This window comes from Nylanderia fulva, unplaced genomic scaffold (assembly GCF_048542155.1).
Source record: "Nylanderia fulva isolate GAGA-0341 unplaced genomic scaffold, ASM4854215v1 Scaffold2, whole genome shotgun sequence".
Lineage (NCBI taxonomy): Eukaryota > Metazoa > Arthropoda > Insecta > Hymenoptera > Formicidae > Nylanderia > Nylanderia fulva.
This window is the reverse complement of record NW_028190263.1, coordinates 6,414,820-6,437,967: the sequence shown is the minus strand read 5'-3', so window position 1 is coordinate 6,437,967 and position 23,148 is coordinate 6,414,820. Positions and strand designations below refer to the sequence as shown.

The 23,148-nt window shown below is 31.0% G+C and overlaps 6 protein-coding genes and 1 long non-coding RNA gene across 11 annotated transcripts; 3 read left to right on the top strand and 4 right to left on the bottom strand.

Moving 5' to 3' along the window:
• Positions 1 to 1,190: 1,190 nt before the first annotated feature.
• On the bottom strand, positions 1,191 to 5,623 carry LOC114942822 (uncharacterized). Its single transcript, XM_029318266.2, is given in 7 exon segments — positions 1,191 to 1,300; positions 1,302 to 1,449; positions 1,744 to 1,939; positions 2,293 to 2,500; positions 2,582 to 2,743; positions 3,543 to 3,776; positions 5,355 to 5,623. Coding segments are annotated over 6 exon segments (942 nt in total). The 5' UTR covers positions 3,726 to 3,776; positions 5,355 to 5,623; the 3' UTR covers positions 1,191 to 1,255.
• Positions 4,279 to 5,202, top strand: LOC114942823 (uncharacterized). Its single transcript, XR_003821894.2, has 2 exons — positions 4,279 to 4,596; positions 4,691 to 5,202. It is a non-coding gene; the product is annotated as an uncharacterized LOC114942823 (long non-coding RNA).
• A 1,634-nt stretch (positions 5,624 to 7,257) lies between the features above and the next one.
• Sec61beta (Sec61 translocon subunit beta) lies at positions 7,258 to 8,793 on the bottom strand. Its single transcript, XM_029318370.2, has 3 exons — positions 8,518 to 8,793; positions 8,231 to 8,427; positions 7,258 to 7,981 (listed from the first exon to the last, which is right to left on the bottom strand). Exons 1-3 carry the CDS (start codon positions 8,518 to 8,520, stop codon positions 7,894 to 7,896), a joined length of 288 nt encoding a protein of 95 aa, XP_029174203.1. The 5' UTR covers positions 8,521 to 8,793; the 3' UTR covers positions 7,258 to 7,893.
• A 585-nt stretch (positions 8,794 to 9,378) lies between these two features.
• Positions 9,379 to 16,254, top strand: LOC114942892 (general transcription factor 3C polypeptide 6). Of its 4 annotated transcripts, XR_003821906.2 has the most exons (6): positions 9,382 to 9,785; positions 9,894 to 10,152; positions 10,245 to 10,340; positions 11,912 to 12,062; positions 15,778 to 15,949; positions 16,053 to 16,254. XR_003821906.2 is itself a non-coding variant. In XM_085482071.1 (4 exons), the coding sequence occupies exons 1-4, from the start codon at positions 9,627 to 9,629 to the stop codon at positions 11,923 to 11,925; spliced, it is 528 nt and encodes a 175-aa protein (XP_085338197.1). In that variant the 5' UTR covers positions 9,382 to 9,626; the 3' UTR covers positions 11,926 to 13,108. The 4 variants fall into 4 exon arrangements, 2 of the variants coding, with proteins under 2 accessions (XP_029174201.1, XP_085338197.1); XR_003821907.2 differs by lacking the exons at positions 15,778 to 15,949; positions 16,053 to 16,254 and adding an exon at positions 13,852 to 14,122; XM_085482071.1 differs by lacking the exons at positions 15,778 to 15,949; positions 16,053 to 16,254 and having other exon boundaries at positions 11,912 to 13,108.
• On the bottom strand, positions 11,186 to 16,526 carry LOC114942891 (amidophosphoribosyltransferase). Of its 2 annotated transcripts, none has more exons than XM_029318366.2 (7): positions 15,945 to 16,526; positions 13,864 to 14,086; positions 13,440 to 13,732; positions 13,053 to 13,302; positions 12,716 to 12,955; positions 12,287 to 12,636; positions 11,186 to 12,203 (listed from the first exon to the last, which is right to left on the bottom strand). In XM_029318366.2, the coding sequence occupies exons 2-7, from the start codon at positions 14,078 to 14,080 to the stop codon at positions 11,931 to 11,933; spliced, it is 1,623 nt and encodes a 540-aa protein (XP_029174199.1). In that variant the 5' UTR covers positions 14,081 to 14,086; positions 15,945 to 16,526; the 3' UTR covers positions 11,186 to 11,930. The 2 variants fall into 2 exon arrangements, with proteins under 2 accessions (XP_029174199.1, XP_029174200.1); XM_029318367.2 differs by lacking the exon at positions 15,945 to 16,526 and adding an exon at positions 15,202 to 15,269.
• A 245-nt stretch (positions 16,527 to 16,771) lies between these two features.
• Positions 16,772 to 20,474, top strand: Paics (PAICS bifunctional enzyme). The gene is made up of 6 exons (XM_029318473.2): positions 16,772 to 17,017; positions 17,522 to 17,851; positions 17,943 to 18,286; positions 18,387 to 18,662; positions 19,403 to 19,547; positions 19,712 to 20,474. The coding sequence occupies exons 1-6, from the start codon at positions 17,011 to 17,013 to the stop codon at positions 19,867 to 19,869; spliced, it is 1,260 nt and encodes a 419-aa protein (XP_029174306.1). The 5' UTR covers positions 16,772 to 17,010; the 3' UTR covers positions 19,870 to 20,474.
• Positions 20,475 to 20,686: 212 nt separating this feature from the next.
• LOC114942947 (xaa-Pro aminopeptidase 3) lies at positions 20,687 to 22,936 on the bottom strand. Its single transcript, XM_085482255.1, has 4 exons — positions 22,822 to 22,936; positions 21,490 to 22,425; positions 21,041 to 21,403; positions 20,687 to 20,967 (listed from the first exon to the last, which is right to left on the bottom strand). Exons 1-4 carry the CDS (start codon positions 22,934 to 22,936, stop codon positions 20,798 to 20,800), a joined length of 1,584 nt encoding a protein of 527 aa, XP_085338381.1. The 3' UTR covers positions 20,687 to 20,797.
• Positions 22,937 to 23,148: the final 212 nt, after the last annotated feature.

Here is a 23,148-nt window from a genome sequence, read left to right as displayed (position 1 = left end):
TTAAGGACGTTCTATTTCGCACAGAGATATGTTTAATATTGCTACAATTGAATAATTCGATTGAAAGCCACGAGACACAAGAATTCGTACACGTAAATGTATCACATTTGTATTGCGCCTAAAATTTCTTCGCAAGCATCCTATGTGATGTACTAAACAACGGAATGCATAGCGATTATGACGAGGTAACTGACCATTTTATTTTGTTACATTCATCATTGATGTCTTTGGATAAATATTACTTATTCCATAATTTCTAATTGCGAGAATTGGAGATAACTATACATATAATTCTTTTTCTCCTTCTAATCTCTGTTTCTGCCAATTATTATTTTGTCTTTAACAAATGCGCACATCGAATCTCCTTTCCAATCGCACACGACAGATTGATTTCAGAAATTGCTATTAGTTTTTAAAACATACGTGTTATCCAACACATTACATTCGAATCTCTTGAAATTTTGTTTTCGTAATATTTAAGATACATATTTTTCGTTAACAACAAATATGGATAACGACAGCCTAATATTTTACTTTGGCAAAAGTTCTATATCTTTAGAACAATATAATATTATTCATTTATACAATTTAAGATACACTTTTTACACGGCTTAAAGTCTAGATATTACTTTGGATGTACAAATTATATCGTATATCGATTTCCAAGTTAATTCTGTATATTTAAAACAAAGAGTTTAAATGCATGCAATGAAATGAAATTGCTATCAAATTGCTAATGAAATCACTATTGATGACTTGTCGTATAGGAACGATACTTGCAAATTGGTCGACAAACTATTTCTTTTTACATTGATACCCATATAACATCGCTACAAAAATAATTATTTTTCTTTTTTATATTCATTCACCATTTGATCCTATACAAAAAGTCGCCGGTACCATTTACGCTTCTCGCCAGAAAAGTCTTTTAGTTACAAAAATAATAATACTTCGTCTTAAGCCTTTCCATCTTGAAGAGCGACCTGTTCAAAACGGTGCTCGTACATCGAATTTTTTATGCTGGATCGAGCAGATCTACGTACGTCTCTTATGAAGCACCGACATCAATTCGAGAGAGAACATTGTATTGGAAATTATATACGATTCGGTCTTCGAGATCGTACTTTTCACGGATAGACAGGGACCAGCGAAAGAGAGGTAAAGTAACACTTTAAAAGGCTGTGCTGGTCGTGGCTGTCGTAATCGTCAATTGCACGCCGGACTCTGAATTCGATCGTCCGGCGTGTGGCTACAGCTACGTGGACGCGGCGAGGCTGATGGACGTTGACTCGGTGACAGCCTGATCGCGGCTTCACATCCAGGGAATCATACAGAGGGAATTCGCAGCACAAGATGAACTTGAGGAAACGTGGCACCTCGACGTAGATGGCTGGTGGTATCGGTATCAGTGGCGATGTGGACTGTTTGTAGTAGCGATATTCAGCGTTACTGTAGAAATGTTTAGAGCGCACATTAGATAAAGGTAGATAAATTTGTCTTTCATCGAAATTTATTCATTTTTAGTTCCAAAAATTATCTTTTTAATTATATTTTTTATATTTTTTAAATTGTAATAAAATTATATCTATACATACATATATATATATAATTTTATTATAATTTATCAAACGTGTAAAAAAATTTATGTATACATGCAATGCACACTTATATTTCTTGTATACTTTGCTGTCAAACATTATTTGTCTAGGGTTATAAAAGTTTCCGATGCACTGTGATACTCACTCCCGATAACGCTCATCTGACGCTTTTTCCAATAACGGCATCCCCGATAGGAATAAAATAATAAACGTGGTGAAGATCGGAGAAGCGATAGCCACCCATTCTGCTCCTTCAATAACGTTTAAGGATATTATGAAGATTCCCCACCAGACAACGATTTCGCCGAAATAATTTGGATGTCGTGAGAGCCTCCAAAGTCCTAGAAACATTGACTTGTATATCAAGAATTGAAGTAATTATATTAATAAATAGAAATTCTGTTAACTTTTCACGGAGTGAAAGATGAAAGTATATATTAAAACGCATGTAATTGTTTAATCTAAACAAAATCTCTTCAAGAAAATAATGCAATCTCAAATTATCAGAATAGTTCACCGTGAAACTTCGCAAACTGCCGCGTAAAAAATAATTAAAATCAAGTATAAAGAAATTTTCTGGATAATGAATATTTCGATATCATTTTACATTTCATTTTAAAATTTCCAATTTTTATATTCTCTTATTTTTTGTATAATTTTGTTGAAAATGCCATGTAAAATTATACGCTCTTACCGTCGTTGCACCATTTGCCATTATTGATTGGATCCTGCTTGAAGGCGAATTTTTGCAGATCTGCGTAGGTTTCGGCCAGCAAACCGATCAAAAAAAGACCTGTACCGGCGCTGTCAAGGGTCGTCATTGTCTTCGGAGCGGGCGGTATTTTGTGACGTGGAGAATTGATTATTATCACAGGCAGACTAACAACGTACACCCACACGGCCTGTGAACATCCTCTTTGTAGAAACATAAAGCGAGTCGGATTCTGCAGAAGCGAATAAAGTATTATAGTGGATTATTTCACCTGAAATGTCCAGAACACGGCGAAACGGATCACGTTGCTACGACGGTCGTCGAATCTTTTGTCACGACCTATCTTGATTATTCTATATAAGAGGTATCCGGAAAGCCGCACACCCCACAGGCACACAAACACAGTTACCATAACTTGTCGGCTGTCGTATGTCTATACAGAGGAGAGAAATGCGAGGTATTATTATATTAATATTAGTGGATTTTTTCGCACGCTTATCAACCAGATGCGTAAAATAAAATGTACGAGCGTCATAAAAAAAATTATAGATAGTATCCGATCGTATACGTCAATAGACATTAAATATATCTCGCTATTTTATTTATAACATCGGCTTTTCATTGGAGATAAAATCGTTTAATATCTTCAATATAATATGTGCTTCTCACAATCAATTTATATATGGTTTATAAATGTAGATGCAACTCGCGAATATATATTTTATATATTATATTGTATTTTTTTGACAAACTTTGACAAATAAGTATTATTAAATATTCATAATCATATGTTCGTGTTACAGCAAAAAATGAAATAATGTTAATATAAATCTGATAATTGAATAGAAATTAATAACACACGTGACAATGTTTTTGCCTAATTTGTAATATTCGATGATATCCATCTATTTTTGTTGCAAAATCCTACATTTTTTGTCTATATCCAGATTCTTATTTATTAAAAAAGGAATTCAAGTAACATCCGGTCCAGTTTAGCACGGAGACCAGCTGGAACGCGTCAATCATATAATACTACTCCGGAAAACTCGTTCAATGATGTTTGGCGGTGCAACTTCCTCGAGGCTTTCGCAAATATCCCGTGTATTTTAATAGCCGTTTGATTCGGCCGACTCGGATTTTATTTATCGTACGTGCGGGTATACATATGCGTCGCACGTGCACGAGCGAAGAGATGCCAGTTTTAGGGTCGGAGAGATGAGGATGATATATACCTTGCCCACTTGACCGAGAAAGAAAGTGAGGAGAGCGAGGATGATGAAGTTGGTACCGCCGGCAAAGTCCGTCAGTTTATCCAGCTGGAAGGTGGCCGCGATCGTGAAGAAGATGAGCTGCATACCGATGGTCACGATCGCGCTCACGGCGAGATGATCCTCGTCCAAAATGTCGACCGCCATACCGTGGTTGGTCCTCGATGACGATCAACGCCGGCCGAATTATCCCAGATCCTGAAATGCATGCGTTCATTATATATTTGCGCTAATGTCAATTTTCATTCTGCCTCGTCGTTTTTATTTCGATGTTTTTATTTTAAATAAATTTCATATATATATATATATATATATATATAATTTTTATCAATAATTTAATCATGCAGAGAGAATTTTCTTTTAGAATTTATCTTGAAAATCATGATGATCGTAGGACAATATGGTATTGGAAGAATTTTATAAGAGTTTCTCTGATTAATATTTATCATAACGCAAAATATTAATATCTACCATAATAAAATATAAAATATATTCGATTAATTTTACTTTTATTTTACATATTAATATTTTTTATTGTAGTAAATATTTTTTACCATGATCTTCAGGGTAAATTCTAAGAGAAAATTCTTTCCGTGTATCAATAATTTAATATCAATAACTTTTAATTCAATATAGTAATTATAATAATTTTTAATTTAATTTATCAATTTTATTTTAATTGTGTATAAACGTACTGCTTTCACGTAAATAAGAAAGTGCTAAAACAGACTTTTAAATAAAGTTTTAAATTATCATTTTCATTTAAAAAATGTTTTGCTATTAAACAAAATAAAATTTAAAAAATATTGTTAATTTTCGAACACAAATAAGAATGCGACGAGCAAGTAAAACTAAATATGTTAATTAAATTTTCCTTTTCTTTCATCTATATTACAGACAGGCTTATAATCTAGAAAGAGACAGTGAAATCACTAATCTGGGCTTATATTGTTAATCCGGATTGTCGATACGGATCAGATACTTAACAACTGCATTTTGATCTTGTGGCTAATAATCGGTATTAATGAGTTATTACAATTGTTTATATACATATAAGTACAAAAAAATATTAAATTAATTTCCTTATATATAATGTTAATATTTTATTTCAGAAATCTAGGCAAGAAGAAAAAAAAACCGCTTTTTAATATCACGCATCGGGTTTTTAAACAGAAATTCTGCTTTACGAACAACTACGTTACAAAAAAATTGGCATTGAAAAGTAAACGTTCGATACAATATCGGAGCTTCCTTTCTGGCAAATTAACAAGTTACATGCTCCAGATAAACAAACGTCTGTATATCGTAAGTATACGCGATAGTTATATTACGCTTTCCGCAATGCGGAAAACGTTGGCAGATTGCGTTGAGGATGTAATTCGAAGATAACATCAGGATATTAAAAAAAAAAAATTATACTAAAAAATTCATAACGTTCTTCTTACATAAATCTTGGCAGCAATATGAATAATTTGAGAGCGTTCCAGCGCCTATATAAATTTAAAACCACCTTGAAAGCTATATTCTCTTACGAAACTATTGAACGTATATCTGTCTTCACGCAAGAGAGATCATATTATCAACAAAATAACACAGAAAAAATAAACAGCGACGTCAAAAATAAGAGTTCCCGTCTTGAATTTTTTTTCCCGACATTTCCATAACGTTGCATAATTCATTGATAATTGTCCTATTTTGTCCTAATTTTCTACAGAGAAAAATGTCAAAAATGACTCGCCGATTTAAAGAGTAAAAAAAAAGGACACCGAGAATTACCTCTCTCGAGGAGAGCCGCATCTCTCGCGGTGGTTTTCCAGCGGTTTTGCGCGCGTTATTACGTGTAAACCGACGCTTCGCTCTCGCTCGGCGAGCGGCCAACAGACAGGAAGTCCGACGTCGTAGTCGTCGTCGTCGCGCGGCTAAAACGAGGCGCGCACTCCCGCACGACGATATCACGTGTGAGTCCGCGGCTCGGAGATGCTCGAACCTCCGCGTGCCGCGTCTCGTCGCCCCCGGACGACGGAGATCCTCACCGCGGTCTACCTCTGCGCCGCCGCTCCCTTCCTCTTGGCCGGTGCGCACGCTTCTTCCGCGAGACCTTATTACAGGTCGGAGGACATCCCCGACGTCGTCCTGGGACACCTGCACCAGACGCGGCCCAAGCGAATTGTATTTTTTTTAAAATTAATTTAATGAAATTTAATATTTCATAGTTTTTTATTTAGCAATTTTATTTTAATTTTGTATAAACATATACAGTTTTCGCGTAAATAAAAAAATGTTAAATTAAATACAATTTTAGATTGCAATTTTCGCAAAAAAATGTTTTGTCATTTAAAAGAAAAATTAAATGTGACTCAAAAGAACGATGAAATGTGAATTAAAATTGAACTGTTTTCGCGTAAATAAAAAAATGCTAAAATAGATTAAATAAATTATAGATGACATTTTTCGCAAAAAAAAATGTTTTGTCATTTAAAAGAAATTTAAATGTGATTGAATTAAAGTTGAATATGGTTTTGATCTTTTATTCTGTTATCTGTTTTAAAAATTCAGATTGGCAATTTTTTTGATGGGCAAAGTGCTGGATATACATTTTCTGCGCTATTGAGAAGATGAAGAAGTTTAGTATAGGGCGCTTAAATATCTTGAAACGGCTCTGCTCATCAGCCCCGTTCTTTCTCGCATCCCTGCCACCAACCCTGCTCTCATAATATGTTTCTCTGCGTCCTTCACCCTATTTTCTTTTTTTGATTTGCCTTATGTATGTTTCTCTCCTCTTGTCCTCCATACGTTCTGCATCCCATATAATCGCATCTCTGTCATCTTCTATTTTCTTATTTTTCGTTTCTGCTCATCTCTCTAGGGCTATTCATACAGACTTATGAGGCTTAAGTACAAAAAAAATCAAATCTGATATAAATGCAGTGATATACATTCTTCGTATTAGATATTTGATTGATCAATTTCTCTCTACGCATATGGATCATACAGATTATGAAAAAAAAAAAAATATATATATATATATATCCTGGTCTAGATAAATCTTATTTCTTTAGTCGCAAAATGTTTCTTTGTTTTCCTTTCCTATATTATTTTTCAATTTTTTTTATTTCTCAATTGCTCGATATCGCTTGTTTGTCCAATTCGCTGACTTGTTTTTCTTATACGATCTTATATATATGTTTTTTTTATTGCGATTATCTCTGAACTCTCCGTCTTATTCAATTCGGGAGTGTCGCAATGCAATTCCATCAAGCCAAAAATCAATATTAGATGCGCCGGCGCCTCGCTGAAAATGCCTGGCGAAGGATACACGGTGCGGAAATCATTAATAATAAAATGGACGCAGGAGCATCGATTCATATATTCGTGGTTCACATTTGTAGGAATCTAAAGTTATAATAAATATCTTTCCATATGTAATTTGAAAATTGATAAGAAAACTTATATAGAATTATTATATGTTTAGAACATGTTTTATCTTCTTTATAGACAGCTATACTCAAATAGTACATTTTCTTTCTTTCTTAAAGTTAAACAGCAAAAAATTATTATATTACATTGGAGAAAATAATTTTTAATATTATTTTAAAAAAAGATTTTAAAAAGTAGTGCTTAAGAAACATTCGCTCTCTCCAATATATAAATTAGATGGTTTTGAATAACACAAGTAATCAAATTTTTATCTCAGTTTATTTGACAAATTAAATCAATTAAAATAACAATTTTATTAACTATTGTTTTTGCCGCTTTGACAAAATTCAAATATTATGTATTGTCTTTTAAATTTCTTTTACCAATCTTAACTTATCTCTTAGAAGATTACAGGAATTACAAACACTATCAAAATTAATTAATAGAAATCAAATATTGCTATTTGATCAGAAGACTTAATGGAACAAAAATTTATATACATATATATGGTGAAAATCATAAAAATAACATTTCAAAATACTTATGACACCACTAGATAGGACAAAAATAAATATTTTAATATTATATATTGTTATACTCTTAATATTACAAATGCAACCTGAATACTTTCACACTTTTTTGCACAATACATTTAATTAATGGATTTATATAAAAAAAGATTCCCATGCTTAACATTTTCACTGTATAATGATGTCTATATAGCATTATGAATTTTATGATAATTTTTTCAATAATATTATATATGTATATATATATTCACCTCTTAATACATAACATATAAAAACCTATATATTATTTGCTCAAGATAGTTATTTATTTCGCATTGTCCTTTGCTTCTTGGCTTTTTCAATCCAATCTTATTATATTGTGTTAAACGCTAGTTTCGAGTGTACTTTCCCCAAATATGAAGCATAAATACAGATGCAATGAACAAAAGTGACATTACAAGTACTGGCACAGGACCTCTGCAATAGAACAATTTTAACATTTAATAAAACATTGCCATTATAGAAATTACAAGAACGGATCAATTATAAAAAGATTTAACTATTATTAATTCATCAACTAAAAAGTGATACGATCATTCAAGAACACATTTTGTATATATCTATAAAATATCACATTTTTCTATTATCTTTTTGCAATAGATAGTAAAAATGACTGCATACATGGAACACGTAAACCTTTGACACGCAGTACAATAATTTACTTACACTTTGATACCAGGTGAATCATCCGTGTAGAACCTCCACATACCTCCGGAGCTTGTGCCAGTATTTCTATTCCTAGTGGAAGAGGCCACAGTGGTTTTCCTTTGCCTAACAGTACCGCTACCACCTGTTCTCGGTGCTATGGCTTTACTGGGTGACCGTCCAGCCGAGCCAACGGAAGTAGCACTAGGTGCGGCAGGCTTTTAAGAAAAAAATTAAATAAGATAGAGACAAAAACAGATATTACTCTTTTCTTTCGAAATTGTCACACGTTTTGAAGATATACTCACCATTGTTTACGTGATTTCAGATAGTTAGGAAGAAATTATAGGAAGTACCTCCTTTCAACGAGAACCAGTTACAGATATATAGATTCCGTTCAGGCTTTGTTGGATAGCTGCACGAAATAGCTCGACAATGCTTGTCCTGGTCTCCGGACAATCAAGTAAGACGCTTGACGGACAAATCGACGCTCACAGCTGTACCTTGTGACAAACAGCAGACGATTCCAACACGAACTGGTGACGCGACGCGAAGAGTAGGAGGCAACGTGTCATGTCATACGTGATCTATCCTATCCACGTGGTACGCGCGGAACACGTCATCATACGCTACGCGAGCGCGAGTACGCCAAGTGTAGCTTCGACCGATCTGATTGGATGGTCTGTTTCATCTGAATTGGACAAAATGTCGTCATTTCATTCTTCTACATCTGTAATGAATTATTTGATAGGTAAATAAGATTTCTGAATAAGAATTGAATTTATTTTACAATATACAGGGTGTCCCAGAATTACCGTATCACACGTTAATGGGAGATTTCTGAGGCGATTTGGAGACGATTTTTCCTCAACGAAAATGTCCAGACACTAATAATTTTCGAGTTATAAGTGATTGAAAATAAAAGCTTTTTTGTAAATTATAAGCCTTGTAAAAATAAATTATTAGCCAAACTACATTTTTTAGTTAATTTCAGGTAAAGTTTACTTTAATAGAATTTTAATTTAAGGCTTAGTTACAAAGATACATGATTTCAAAAATTGAGAACATTAAAAGATGATGACCTTTCTCGACATTTTCGCTGAGGAAAAATCGTCTCCAAATTGCTTCAGGAATCTCCCATTAACGTGTAATTCTGGGACACCCTGTATATTATATAACATCTATAAAATAATTATTATTTTATAGATTTTATATAATATTAAACATAATAAATATATAAATATATTATAATATAAAATAAAATTATAATAATAATAAAATGTGCAATATATATATATAATATGAAATATTTCATATATATTTAAATATTTAATATTTTCTAGATGGAGCCATATAACTTTTAGGTTGGGTTCACTTCGTGGATTATCCGGACGTGTACACAAAATTCATAACAAGGATGCAATCCGACGATGAGCTGGGCGAGGATGAGGAAGAAATGCTCGTTTACGTAGAGTTTGAGGGACTTGTCGGCAGTAATGTATTTAATAATGAAGAACTTCAATTAGATATGATTGGAATAGATACAGAGCATCCTATAATGCAAATTAATGGACGGGTGTGTTGTTTTGACACTTGTGACGTTTAATACACACATGTACAAGATATAAATTGTATATTTAAACTTCACAAATTTATGCCCCTCTAATTGTCTTATATTTTTTAGTTTTATGAGGGCACTTATGAAGACACTACAGGTACCCACATGTTCTTTGAAAAAGATGATGATCCACAAGTGGATGATGTTGTATTCGATAAAGTGCCGACTCTAAAATATTTTGCTAAAACAAGAAAGGTACTTAAGATGCAGAGAATCTTTACGAAACCGAGAGTCGAGGTTCTGGGTGACTCTGAACATGATAGTTGTATTCCGAATATTGATAGTTTATCACAGGCTGGAGTACCTCTAAAATATCAAGAGGAAGGTATGACATGTTTGTTTACATACATTTTAAGTATTTTTGCAATTTAACATTTAACTTTTGATTTTTAATTTTAACTTGTAATTAACTTTTAGCCCTTCAGTATTGGAATAAGACACATGATGATAGACTAGAAGAATTAAGCACATATTTGGAAAAACAAAAAATTAGAGAAGAAAAGAAATCCAAAGGTATTATGCTAGATTCGGAATCTGATGAAGATCTCTGTATACCACATAAAATCAAAGAAACATCAGAAAAAACATAATTGTGTACATGAAAACCTATTTATTTGAAAGAGTAAACATTCTCATTAATTATTAGTATGTTAAAAGTTTCTAATTTTGGTAAATCTATTTTTAAATATAAATATTAAGAATATATATGAAAAATATTTTGAATTATATTTTGAAATATTTTTTAAACTTCTAATTATAATATTTAGGCAGTTAGGCATATTAGTGTTGTTAGATCGTAAATATTATGCATAATAACTATAGATTAAAGCTAACATAATTGAAAAGCTATTAATGCTTTAGACATTGAGATATAAATAATTTTTTTTACAAATATTTATAATTGCATGTAATTAATAAATAATAAATTTAAAAGTATTACAAGCAAATAATTAGTAGACAAGTTTTTCATACTACTATATACATCATTGTCTCATGAGAATGATTTTTATAGGAAAAATTACTCAGTTTTTATTTAATGAAGATTTAATATTTTATTCTAACTGCATATAATTTTTAACATATATTTATTTGTTTTGTATAATATTATGATATAAAATAATATAAGTATATTCAATAACACTGATTGAAATATTAATATTATACTAATATCGATATAAATATAACTATATTCGAAATGTTATGGAACTATTTATATACATGTTTCAAAATTATTTGCATCAAAGATCATAGAGATAAATAGGTGTACAATTATACAAAATATATTTTTAATTATAAAGAATAAAATAATCGATATTAGTATATAAACAATATTAATAGTTTCATATCATTCTACATCATTTTAAATATTGTCAGTTTTTGTCTTTTTTATTTTTATCTTATCAATATTCTATAAACAGCTCAAAAAGACTTGTGCATGTATACTATTATCATCTGTATTGCGTGTAAAGCAAATATTAAATATCACTTGATTTGATTTGCTTAAATTAAATAGATTCAGAAAGAGATTTGATTATATTTGTACTTTAAAGTTCCTGTTATAGTTGCACTATGTCTATGCTTATTTTTAATATAAACTATAATATAATATAATAGCATATAATATAATATTATAGCAGAGTAAAAAGTAACAATAATCTCAGATGTTATTGTCATTTCCATACTCTCTTAAGTGTCATATACTACACTTAAGAAAGAATTTTTTTCTTCACACATTTTGTATTATATATATGTATATATATTGTGTATGTGTGAAATAGTATATAATTAAAATATTAATTGACTCTAAGTATGCAAATTATAAATTTTATACAATGAGTTTATGTATATAACTTTATTGCAAATTATATTTTGCAAATATAATTTTTTAATTGAAATCCAAGCAAATTTGCCAATTAAATCAAGTAAAATTTATAATTTTTAAAAATTTATCATTAAAATAATGTATAATATATAAAGTAGTATTTAGATATGCAAATATATTTATAATAATATAGTATTTTACGAATGTATATCACTTTTCGTTATTCATGTATTAAAAAAACAAGAATTTCGTTTGCTTCTAGACTCAAAATCATGACATCTTTACCAATCAAGGTCACTAGGAAGTTCATCTGGATACTCCCCTGTTAGACAAGCAGTACAGTGTCCAATATAATTACTTTCACGATTGTCCATGCGATATCTAACTGCTTCAACAAGTCCCTCAACCGACAGGTACGATAAACTATCTGCTCCTATATGCTTGGCCAATTTTACACTATCAAGCTTATTCGCGATAAGTTCTTCTCTCGTCGGGATATTGATGCCCATGTAGCATGGATATTTTAATGGTGGTGATGCTATTCTGATGTGAACCTGTAAATAATTATAAAAGACAAATATAACAAATAGTAACATTAGGAAACAAATACAACAGGACGGAATATAGGAAAGCTTACTTCCTTAGCTCCTGCGTCTCGTAACAATTTGATAATCGGACCGATTGTATTTCCTCTGACGATGGAATCATCAATAAGTATGATTCTTCTGCCCTTTACATTCTCTGACAAAGCTCCAAACTTCTTAGCTACTCCGAGCTGCCTCAGTCGTGTACTAGGCTGAATGAACGTTCTTCCCACGTATCTGTTCTTGCAAAGTACTTCAGCAAAAGGTATTTTGGACTGCCTGGCATATCCATGGGCAGCTGCGGTTCCACTTTCGGGTACAGAGCTTACTATATCTGCTTCAACTGGCGATTCCATTGCTAATACACGTCCACATTGCATTCGTACGGAATATACCATTTGTCCTAGTATAACAGAAAAGAACACTATTAAACATCTCTTCTCGCATCAATTTTTATTACATTTTATATGATATGTATTTACCTTCAAAAATGCTGTCACTTCTAGCGAAGTAGACATATTCGAAAATGCAAAATGCCTGTGGTTTTTTGTTCGGTCTTTCTACTATATCGATAGTTTTAATGCCTTCTCGAGTCAGTTCAACAATTTCACCAGGAAACACTTCGCGAACGTATCTTGCGCCGATACTCAAAAATCCACACGATTCAGATGAAATCACCCAGCCCTCTGCTTCATCATCTTCGTCATCAGACTCGTTACTTGCTGTGAGATTTAAATTTATCCATTTTATTATTTCACATTAATATATTAAAAGTAAAATATCAATAAATAAAAAGTATAGGACTTGATATTTTAATACCTAGATTGCCAATTGGTACTATTTTTCCTAAACAAAGAGGTCGATTCCCGTACGGATCTCTGACGCCAAAAATTTTATCTCTTTGCATTATAACTAAGGAATATGATAATGGTGCCAATTGCATAAGGTGCTTAATACGCGCAGGCCAATCTGGTCCGTTGAGTTCGCCTTCTGGCGGATTCAAACAGAGTGCTTGTGTTATAAGCTCCGAATCTGAGTGTGTTGACAGACCAACACCTCGACCTAATACCTAGACACAAGATTTAATATAATAATATTCGGTTTTAAATTTCAGTTCATATATTAATGAACAATTCAAACAATTAATGTGATAAAATAATCACATATGATAGTTAATACAAAGGAACATAAATTTTATTTATTTACCATTTTTCTAAGAGATTCAGTATTTACGAGTTCTCCGTTATGAGCAACTGCCAATGCCCCATGCGCAGTATGTACCACAAATGGTTGGCAATTGACTTCTTCACTGGCTGCACTTGTGCTGTATCTAGTATGACCAATTCCGAGATTTCCTCTAAGCTTCCTCATAATTTCATCATTAAAAATATTATTGATCATTCCCATACCCTTATGTACGTGGAATGACTTGGAGCACACACCCTCGCTTGTAACTATGCCAGCGGACTCTTGACCACGGTGCTGAAGTGCTACTAAACCTATTGAAAATAACAGAGAAATGCTTTATCTTAATTATTAATCGTCTTTCTTCTTTTTTTATAGTTTATTATTATTTATATTTATAATAAACTTCTATCTCTTGATTTCTTTCATATAGAATGAATATTACCTAGACAAACAACTTGTGCAACATCAATTTGCGATGGCCAATCCCCTGCAGCAATACATCCAAAAACACCGCATTCATGCGTAAGACCAGTAGACCTTTGTCCTCTGGTTTCACCTTTACTACGTGGCCTTGTACATTTTGATTCTTCTATAGAAATAGAAGACATTACTTCAGTACACTGTTCTATCTTGTTATCTTTATTGTGAGACGTTTCCATTTTAATCTGTAATATATAAAATAAAAATATTATTTTCTTTCATTGCTTTGTATAACTATAATAACAATAGTAATATTAATAATAACAATGAAATATATGAGTTTTATAAAGATATAATTTGAAAAGATTAAAATATATAATGCCTATAGATAAAATCTTAATATGCATATTAGTAATAGTTAGATAAAAATCAAATTGAGAAGACAAAAATATGATATAATAAATATATAAATTATTATTTAAAATTATTAAATTATTATTATTATTTTTAAAAGCTTTTTAATTATAATTTAAAAGTTTTTAAAAAATATATATTTGAAATTATTTCTATTTGTATGCATTCTCAGTGAAATTTTATATATTATATGAATATTATATTTACAAAACATAAAGATTTGAATTATTAAATATTATGTGTATCTCAATGGACTGTATCTAATAGGTTCTTTCGCAATTTCTCTTTGCATATTATCTATATTGCCCTTATAAACTATTGACCCCCTGCGGACTGATAGAATTGACATATCTCACGTTTGTTCAAATATTACAACTATGTTTTCTTTTCATGCTTGCTCAATCTGCATTTCGCAACTGATTTCATCATCTTACATTGTGTTTACATCATGAATGTCAGAATATAAAACAGTTACATATGTTTACAGCAAGTTAATCTTTTACGTCACACAAAATAATATTTTTCTAATTAAGAAATATTATTTTACATTATACAGAATAACACTTTCAAGTTAATTTTCCACTATGATAAGTATACAAACATCTATACACATATAAGGAAAAAATAATGCTATTTTTTTTTAAAAGTTACCTTATATTTCATAACATAAAGTAGATTTTGATTGATGGAAAGAAAATGAACACATAAAGAGAATAAATATTCGAGATATAAATTATTTGTACAAAACAGGAGAATAAAGTAATGACGTCAAGTTTAGTAGCAAGCTATAAATTAGATTAATGTGATTAACCAAACACTATATTTTTTACGAAATACGAATTTAAATTAATAATTCTACTCAAAAAAATCTATAACATTCGTTTATCTAAAGCTCGAGTTCTGATGTTAGTGAGTGTAATCACATGCAAGTATTTATTTTACTTACAAAATATACTTTGCTCTGTCCCTTTTTATCAGTTGATAAAACGTATATATTGTTGATAAAACGTATATATTGTATATATATATATATACACTGTATATTTATTTTAATGAATTTATTTTAATGAATGAATCATTCTCTAAGCCGAAATATTTCAAAATTAACTAAAATTTCGTGAGTAATCCAACCACGTGTTGAATAGGAATGATAGGAGCATGCTCGGCGTAATTTGACACGATATTCTGAACCGGGATACTACATTAAACATGTTAGAATTTGTAGTTTATTAAATAATTCACATAACGCGTTCTGAATTTTCTAAAAAAAGCATTTTGTTTATTTTTTATTTGTAATGTGCAATTTTTATATATTTATTTTTGTATATATTTTTATCTATTTTATATATTTGTTTAGATTTTGATTTTTTTATATTTAATTTGATAATCACAAGATTTATTGTAATTGCGTTTGCAATAAGCTTCAATTATCACCTTCTATATAAACTTCTCTATTATTCTTTTCAACATTTGAATGAGAGAATTGACAACTTACGCATAACATACGTGTTTATTCTTCTAGTTTGGCCCGCATCCGTTGTAATAATTATTTCACAAAAGCACACGAGACACAAAACGGAATTGAAAATCGAGAAGAAGAGGATGACGATGAGAAGGTCGAAGATGAGTTGGAGCAGAAGATTCGATAGCAAGAAGAAGAAGAAGAAGTTATATAAATACGTAAATTACCTCGTGTATGTTTTTTCCTTTCTCTTCTTATTTATGAGATTTTCATCCGCTCATCGAACGTGGTATATCACACTATTCTTCTAAGAAACGTCTCTCCTCTCGTCGCAGGACGGATAAATGCTCCGAAATAATGCTGCAGACCAGTGGGACGCTGCGTCGTCGTTTGAAGAGGAGATTCGAATACACAGATGAGCCGGCTTGGCTATTATCTCCTCCGCTTTCGTTTTTGAAAAGGAAAAGAGGGACTGCGGAAGGTGAAGAATATATATCACGTGTGCTATCTCGAGCCCCCTAGAAGAACGTGCGCGTATTCATCTTGAAAAAAAGCGCTCTCTCTCTTCTCACAATCATCAACGGGAATTGTGATGCGGCCGCTACACAAACACACGATTATATACCATAGAAAGAAACTGGAATAGAGATCAGTGGAACTACTTGATGTATTTCGTCACCGCACACGTCGAAATTTAGAATCTTCCGATCGATAACGCGACTTATTATTGGAACGAGAATATAGTTATCTAAGTTCCATAAACTTTAGAAAGTTGCTTTCATGATTTTTCTTTCTCGCTTGCTTTTATTTAATGTTCACATGATTTCGATATAATTTATTTAACTTTTTTATATATTACAATGTTTTTTTTCTGCTAATACTGATGATGTAATTTTGAAAAAAGAAATTAATTAGCAAATTAAACAGATAACTGCGATAATTATACTTATATTTATACGAAAATAAATTTTATAACAAATGGTAGATTATTTATAATTATTCATAAAATAATGCGAATAATTTTTTCATACTATCAATTCTTACGTCATATGTCTGATAACAAGCACAGAATTTATTTTGATGAAAAGCAGAGATTCAGAGTGTGAACAAATATTCATATATGATTTTTTGCCTCTGATGTAATAATACTGTAACAAGGGGCCAGCCTAGCTTCGAACCAATCGCGAATCTGATCGACAAAGATCATAGTGGGGGTTACTTAAGAAATGTATGTGGAATCACGCGGTTACATCCATTTTGGCCCATTCGAATATTAGACGTTAAAGTAACAACATGACTGGTGAGTTTAATTAATAGCTTGTTATCTATATATTTTCTATTCAATTCTTTCTTTCTATTAACTGTAATTTAGATAAAAATGACAAGTTTTGAATATGTATCAGGATTATTAATTGCACCTATAAATCATATAACATTTCTACTAATTTATAAGTGAAACTAACTTGAAATAATTGAAATTCCGACAGAAGATACACCTTTTTTTTGAAGCAACAGGTGGTTGTCGGATGAAATCACTTACTTTCCATTTGCCGGCCGGCATTTTGAGCTCTATCATATTTGATGTAGCATTTATTATTGTGACAAACATTTTATCAGAATCTAATTTCAGTCGTACATTTTTCGGAACAACGTGTTTATATTATTAGATTTATTTATACGAAAACATGTGATTTCAGAACATTTGCCATAAAAAAATTCATAATTTATTCATAAATATAAAACAAGAAATGTTTTTGTCCTTTATTAATTTTAAGTAAAATCAGTAACTTTTTCTTTGTTTCAGATCATACAGAGAAACTTGGAAAGCTCATCAATGAGGGAAAAACGAAAAAGATTTATGAACTTAAAGATGATCCTACATTATGTTTATTGGAAAGTAAGGATCGCATAACTGCTGGCGATGGTGCCAAGTCTCACTACTTGGGTGGAAAAGCAGAGATCAGCACATCAACTACTGTAAAGGTCTTCAAACTGCTTAATGAAGCTAATATTCAGACAGCTTACGTTAGACCTGCAGGTTCTAAATGTTTTATAGCAAAAAAATGTGACATGATACCAATTGAATGGGTTGCCAGAAGATTGGCAACTGGAAGCTTTTTAAAAAGACATACAGGTATGTGTGACTACATATATATGATTACCCTTTTGGAATTAACAAGTCTGAGATGTCAGAATGCATTTATATATAATTATATATTTTATAGGAGTCCCAGAGGGTTATAGATTCAATCCACCTCTACAGGAAACATTCTATAAAGACGATGCTAATCATGACCCACAGTGGTCCGATCAACAAATTATTTCTGCTGGTTTCAAAATGGGTGGCGTAGAAATAACAAAGAATGAAGTGGATATTATGAAAAGCATTGCTCTTGTCGTTTTTGAAGTTCTTGAGCGAGCCTGGGCTGTGTGTGATAGTGCTTTGATAGATATGAAGATAGAATTTGGCGTAGATTCTGAGGGTAAAATTTTAGTTGCTGATATAATCGATAGTGATTCTTGGAGACTCTGGCCTTCCGGAGATAAGAAACTAATGAAAGACAAGCAGGTAAAGATCTTTAATACATTATTTAATACATAATTTGATACATTTCCTCATCAATATTACATCAATTATGATTATCTAAAATTGTTATATTTGATATCAGGTGTACAGGGATCTATCCACCGTAACACAGCAGAATTTAGAAACAGTAAAACGTAATTTCGAATGGGTAGCAGAGAAGCTGGATCATATCGTTCAAGCACCTAAACCATTAGTTGTTATATTTATGGGCTCTCCCTCTGATGAACCATTTTGTGAAAAGATTGTATTAACTGCTAAAAAATTGGGTTTGAACCCACAAGTACGAGTCTGCAGCGCTCATAAGGGCACTCAAGAAACTTTAAATATTCTCGCCGAATATGAAGGCAGCGGAGAAAAAGTATGTTTTATCTCATTTTACTTTTTTTATATAATTTATCATAATATAAAGATAAATTAAATTCGAGATTCTTTTATCAAAAACGTGAATTTAAAAAGATTTAATCTTGAAGAAAGAGAAAGGGCAACAAAATTTTTTTCAAGAATTTCAATTTTAATAACATAACTAATAGATTATATTATTTATTATTATAGCAATGATTTAATCTTTTAAAATGTTTTTATTTCAAAAGGTAGAATTATTTTTTATTTCGAGAATTACTCTTGATTTATTTAATGCTATTAGAATATTAAAAGAAGATGATAACTTAATAAGATTTAGTTGTTAAATTTGCTCTAATTTATCACAAATTGCATATTTCATATATCTTTTTCCTGAAACATTTTAAAAATTATACATTCTTGAAAATTTCATTTAATAATAGTATAACAAATACGCTTACTCAGAGAGTAAATAACAGCATGAATAAATATATGTATTTGAATGAGTAAATTGCGCAATGTTGATAACTGTAGCAGTATGTCTCGATATTGCACTTTTTATCTTGATATTTCTCATAATGAGACTGTCACAATAACTTGCAACATCAAATATGTTAGCAAATGAGGATATATCTTTGAATTCATATTGACCCGTTGAAATGGCCTGTGTCCCGTTATATCATAATTTCAAAACTTGTTACGATAAAAGATTATTTATTTCTGTTTATCACGAGTTTTTTTTTGTTTTTTTCTCTGTAGGTAGTGCTGATAGCCGTAGCTGGACGTAGCAATGGCTTAGGTCCAGTACTCTCTGGCAACACCGTCTTGCCAGTCATAAATTGCCCGCCTCTGAAATCGGACAATATCGAACGAAGTGTGTGGTCTTCACTTGATGTTCCTTCAGGTAATATAATATATGATATACTATATATTATATTATATATATATATATATATATATATATATATATATATATATATATAATTATATTCAACCACAATATAATATGTAATATTATATAATATATATATTTTTCCTGAAGAATCATAAATTAAATATAACTTACAGGACTTGGTTGTACCACAGTTATATATCCGGAAGCTGCTGCATTAGCTGCGGCGCAGATCCATGCAATGCACAATCATTTGGTCTGGGCTCGTTTGCGAGCTGAACAGCTCAATAACTACTTAAATTTGAAACAAAATGATAAATTAAAAAATCATTAATTCAGCAATCAAAACAAATTTAACATACACAATAAGTTACAAGTTTAAATTTAACAAGTTACAACAATTACATCAGAATTTATTTATATTATATTGTTAGGAAGTTATTCACTTTCTTGCTCTTCCAAGAATCTTGTAAACACATGGCAATGCAATTGTGAGAAGAATTGATGATATACTCTTTTATACTATATGTTTTAATTTTTGTCAATTTACTTTGTTATGGTACTCTTGATTTTATATAAAATATTGTCGATTGTCATCTCTTCATAATATTATGCAACCTATTATATAACATGTGCCATGCATTTAAATGTAGATTTAGGTAAGCAGTTTTATGTTAACATACCAATTGTGTCATATATGATTGTATCATAGACTGCAAGGTATAACTGAATCATATCAATGATCACGTTAGCTTTTTTTGTATACAGTCTTTTGTTATTGATTTTGGTAATTTTTTATTGGATTCAAGTATGTAATATTCGTCTGGTTCCACTTGAAAAAATTTTCGAATAATGTGTTGTATAAATATGTAACATTAGATGTTACAATATGTAAGAGATGCTGTCTGAAATGGAATAAATATTGAAAGTTTCTATATACATAGATATATCTAAATACAAACGAATACATTTACATGTAAAATTTTTCCTATTTTGAAACATTTTAGCTCCTTTTTAGCGTTTATCAAATAAATATTTTGTGATAAAGTGAAAAATAAAATTTAGCAAAATATGAAAAGATTCGATTTTCATAAATATATTCAAATGTTTGAGAAGGAAAAAAATCAAGGTTGCAATTATTCGCATATAAATTAATGTGAGATTCGCGTATATATATAATATATATACTTATATTTTTTTATATACATGTAAAAAAAATTGTTTTAATGTATGTACACTGGACATTTGAATTGACAACACTATTATCCTTGATTTTGACTCGCTAGTGTTTCAATTTCCGCTACCTCCTTCGGGCAATGTTTCGTCAAAACTTCCGGACCATTGTCTGTTACTAAGATATCATCTTCTACACGGATACCTAATCCATGAAATTGTGATGGTGCGTGAGGATTTTTCGGATTTATATACACACCTAATACAAAGAGGAAAATATGAATTAGATAGTTTATAAATGCTTCTTCAAAATATTATGCCTCAGATCGTACCAGGTTCTATGGTTATTATCATTCCAGGTTGTATCCTTATGTTTCTGGATATTTTTCCTGTATCGTGCACATCCATTCCTAGATAATGGCTGACATGGTGAGGACAATACGTGTATGCGGCCGCCAATAACTTCTCTTCGTCTATGTTCTTCGGTATCAAGTTAATTTCCTGTAATCTTTTCCCCAGAAGAAAGCACATATGATGAAATACATTGTCCAATGACGGCATATCTTTCAAGGTTTCTATTAAAGTCTTTTGCACATCAAGTACTATTTCATAAAGGACCTTTTGTTCTGGTGTAAATTTTCCGCTAATCGGCCACGTTCTTGTTATATCGGATGAATAACCATGATATTCACAGCCTGCAAATAAATAAAAAGTTCAAAATATAAGTTTAAATAAGATTTTAATTGCACACAAATATAATTCTATATATATCTATATGAACCTGCATCCATTAAAACCAAATCACCAGCTCGAATAATTTGATTGTTACTGATATAATGTATTATATTTGCATTTCTGCCTGCTGCTACGACAGGAGGATAGGCCAAATGTTCAGCTCCACGCATACGACATTCGTAATCTACGGTAGCAAATAACTGATGTTCGCTCATCTCCGGTTTCGAAACTCGAATTGTTTGTGCAATAGCATCGGAAGCTATTCGACAGCTTTCTTGCATCAAATCGATTTCGCAAGGGCTCTTGATCAAGCGAATTTGATGAAACAAAGTCTTGGGAGAAGCAAATATTTGATTGTCCGTCAATTTAATCAACTGGCATAGTCTCTTATGTAAAATCGGTTGAACAACATCAGCGTGATCATACCATATAATACTTTTCTTATCCTCCTGGATGAACGAGGCCACAAACTGTTCAAATTTTGTAAGTGGTAAAGCATGATCTGTTCCAAATATCTCAGCTGCCATTTCAACGCTAGTTCTAGGACCATCCCACAATTCTGAATGTTCGTCCTTTGGTCTCACAAATAAGGTGAACACAGACTTATCCTCCTTGCAAGTGAGTACTAAGACGCTGTCTGGTTCTTGACACCCGGAGAAATAGAGAAAGTCTGTATTTTGTCGAAAGATATATGGTATTTTGTCAGACATGTAGATCTTGGTCGACGCAGGTATGATGACAATCTGTTGCCTGTGTATATTCTTAGTTTGCACAATGCTTTCTACTAACTTGGAACGCCTTCTTTCAAGTTCCTGAAGCGATATACCTGGCAGTACTTCTCCATGCTTTACTAAGTAAGAATGTGTTGTTGATGTAGGTTGTCCACATATCGCATGTTGATGAGCATTTTGTGAGCATTCTCGTCCTGTTGGATAGCTTTTAACTGTAGTTTCCGCTGAAAAATGTGCTAGTAGCTGATAACCTAAAAGATTAAATAAATTAAATTAAATTAAATTAATTATATTATATTATACTAATTGATATATATTATATTAATTAATATATAATATATTAATTAATACATTATATTAATATATTATATTATTATATAAAAAGTAATATATTACATTAATAAATTATATTAATTTAATAAATTAAATAAATTATAATAAACACCGATTTTTTTTGCCGAGGATATATAAATAGATATTAAAACTTATCGCAGTTTTACATAAGTATACGTTAACGAGAAATTTTGTTTAACACTAAAATATTACGAATATATCAAGATAAATATACTTCTCACCAAATTTACTTGGATTATATCTTAGAAAATGTTTTACGCTATTAAACATATTTTTCTTCAAATATTTCTAACCAGTAGAGATGACTGATGTAACTGATGTTAACTGGCAGTGTGTTTTATTGATTGATAATGGATAACCGTAATATTTTGCCAAATTTGAACAATGTAGAACATAACCTATAAGCATTTTTAAGCCGTGTTTACATAAATAAGAGATTGTCCAATCAGCTCATTTCACGTAAAAGATGGCGCGAGTTTTATAAATAATAAAAAATTTAGAACAAAAATGGCATTAAAAATATATTAATTAATAATATAAACAGAGTATATATTAACTAATATAATAAATAAAAACAAAATGTATATTTGTTTTCTACCTATCAGATGCACTCACACGTT

Coding starts and splice junctions, on each gene's coding strand:
- LOC114942891 (XM_029318366.2), bottom strand. CDS start 14,080: ATGGAAACGTCTCACAATAAAGATAACAAGATAGAACAGTGTACTGAA. Junction 12,956..13,052: donor AGTACCAATTGGCAATCTAG/GTATTAAAATAT, acceptor TAAATCTCACAG/CAAGTAACGAGTCTGATGAC. Junction 12,204..12,286: donor GAGACGCAGGAGCTAAGGAA/GTAAGCTTTCCT, acceptor AATTATTTACAG/GTTCACATCAGAATAGCATC.
- LOC114942892 (XM_029318368.2), top strand. CDS start 9,627: ATGCAATCCGACGATGAGCTGGGCGAGGATGAGGAAGAAATGCTCGTT. Junction 9,786..9,893: donor TAATGCAAATTAATGGACGG/GTGTGTTGTTTT, acceptor TATATTTTTTAG/TTTTATGAGGGCACTTATGA. Junction 10,153..10,244: donor TCTAAAATATCAAGAGGAAG/GTATGACATGTT, acceptor ATTAACTTTTAG/CCCTTCAGTATTGGAATAAG.
- LOC114942947 (XM_085482255.1), bottom strand. CDS start 22,936: ATGCTTATAGGTTATGTTCTACATTGTTCAAATTTGGCAAAATATTAC. Junction 22,426..22,821: donor TACATCAGTCATCTCTACTG/GTTAGAAATATT, acceptor TTAATCTTTTAG/GTTATCAGCTACTAGCACAT. Junction 21,404..21,489: donor TTTGGTTTTAATGGATGCAG/GTTCATATAGAT, acceptor ATTTATTTGCAG/GCTGTGAATATCATGGTTAT.
- Sec61beta (XM_029318370.2), bottom strand. Junction 7,982..8,230: donor GATTCACCTGGTATCAAAGT/GTAAGTAAATTA, acceptor GTTCTATTGCAG/AGGTCCTGTGCCAGTACTTG.
- Paics (XM_029318473.2), top strand. Junction 17,852..17,942: donor CTTTTTAAAAAGACATACAG/GTATGTGTGACT, acceptor TATATTTTATAG/GAGTCCCAGAGGGTTATAGA. Junction 18,287..18,386: donor AACTAATGAAAGACAAGCAG/GTAAAGATCTTT, acceptor ATTTGATATCAG/GTGTACAGGGATCTATCCAC.